Source organism: Propithecus coquereli, unplaced genomic scaffold, assembly GCF_000956105.1.
Source record: "Propithecus coquereli isolate 6110/MARCELLA unplaced genomic scaffold, Pcoq_1.0 Scaffold96, whole genome shotgun sequence".
Lineage (NCBI taxonomy): Eukaryota > Metazoa > Chordata > Mammalia > Primates > Indriidae > Propithecus > Propithecus coquereli.
The window spans coordinates 510,040-511,899 of NW_012155951.1; the positions used below are offsets into that span (position 1 = coordinate 510,040).

General features: G+C 49.1%; 1 gene segment (V, D, J or C); it reads right to left on the bottom strand.

Annotated features, from left to right (window-relative positions):
* Positions 1–949: 949 nt before the first annotated feature.
* On the bottom strand, positions 950–1,530 carry LOC105827057. The segment is given in 2 exon segments: positions 950–1,365; positions 1,461–1,530. Coding segments are annotated over 2 exon segments (465 nt in total).
* Positions 1,531–1,860: the final 330 nt, after the last annotated feature.

Here is a 1,860-nt window from a genome sequence, read left to right on the forward strand (position 1 = left end):
AGAAAGGCCACCCACTAGTAATGATGCCCACATGCTAGGGCTTCCTAACAGGGAGGACAAAGCTGAAATAGACCCTAGCAAATACGACATTCAGCCCTACCATAATAAAACCCAACACTCATTTAGAGAGATAACATAAGCCACTGCTTCTACACTATACCATCCACAATGCCACATATAAACCCGTTTAAAATCTCTAATATAGAATACTATTGAAGTCATATAGTTGCTCACTCCTCCCAATACCTATCTACCTTCTGATCCATTGTGCAACCAGTGTTACTATAACAAAATGCGAATTTCATTATATCTCCCTTAGAGTTCCATCAATGGCCAACTGCTGTCTAGAAATTTGAATCCAAAATTGTTTCTGTGCCTCTTAATATCCCCTGTCATCTGCCTGTTGCCTGTGCGTGAGGAGAGTTGGAAGACAACATGCAGTCAGAACTGGGAGAGAACTGTAGCGGCTTCGCTCCTGCAGGGAAGGAGACTACAATGCACAAGCCGCCCTCCACTGACTTCTCTCATCTTTTCTTCTAGGTCACCTGTTGCTATGGACCTCCATGCTTCTCCAAATATTTTTCTGTTAAACAGGATGCACACTGATAATCTGAATTTCCTTTTAATCCCAGTAACATTTTCCTCCCCCTCTCCTTTATACTTGTGCTCATAAAGCATTTTTCATAATATTGTGTTTTCAATCACAATGCTGTGTACAAGGTTTACCAATAAGTACAGGAGAGAAAGGCAGAAATGGTTTCTTCCATCTGTTAAAATCTTCAGTGCATGGGACAGGGTCCTTTTCAGTTTGTGGAGTCCTACTACTTGGATGACTCTTGTGAACCCCTGCTCTAGCTGATAAATGGAATTCTGGAAGACCTCTGTGTGGGTAAAATGTGGGACTTCCCTTTTTGGAGTACAGGCCCCTGTACTACAGACTGGAGTTCAGTCAGGACTCCAACGGGGAAGGGAGAACGGAGCCGAAGGGCGCGGGGAACATATTGCCCCACAGCTTCCTGGCTGAGCTGGGAGGTTTGTGCACAGAGAGGCAGGGACTCTGCAGGGCTGTGTCATAGCTGCTGGCACAGAGATACACAGCAGAGTCGTCTGGCTCCGGGGACTCGATGTGGAGATTTAAATGAGCTTTGTCTGGAGACGCAGGTGAGAAGCGATTGGAAACTGTTTCATTTAAAATTAGTTCCTTATTATTGTAGGCAAACATTATCTTCAGCAATTTCTCGGAGTCCTGCTTGTACCAGTACATAGTATTATGTCCCAGAGTTTGTTTACACTTAAGGGACACATTATTTCCCATTTGCGAGACCAGGTATTTTGGAGTCTGGAAAACAGCTGTGTCCAGGGGGCCTGTGAAGGGAGGAAGCAGAATTCAGGCACATCCCAGGGGCAGCCTGTCGCTGTGGGCAGGATAGAAGGGTCGGGTCACCTGGGCCAGGACTTACCTGCTCCCAGGAGGCAGAGAGCCACACAGCAGAGGAGCCTGGAGCCCATGGCAGGGTCAGGAGGACTAGGCAAGGCCCCAGCGCAGGATTCTGGTCTGCAGTGGTGAGAAGACCAGGCTGTGTCTCCACTGCCGCTGAGAGGGGCTGAGCCTGTGAGGTCACGGCTGTATTCACCCCCTTCTCAGGCTCCTGTAACATGGCCTCCTCCTCCTTCATGTCCTGCACTTGCTCCTTTAAAGGGGTGTTTGGGTTTTCTGGGGGCCATTTGGAGGGTGGCTTGTTGCCCCCAGGATGTGTCTCTGAGGGTGGTTCCTGTGCCAGCTGCAGCCTGGCTCCCCTTCCCCACCCGGGATCTCACCCCACCCTCCCTCTCCCTTTCAGCCCCTCCCTCAGAGTCAGG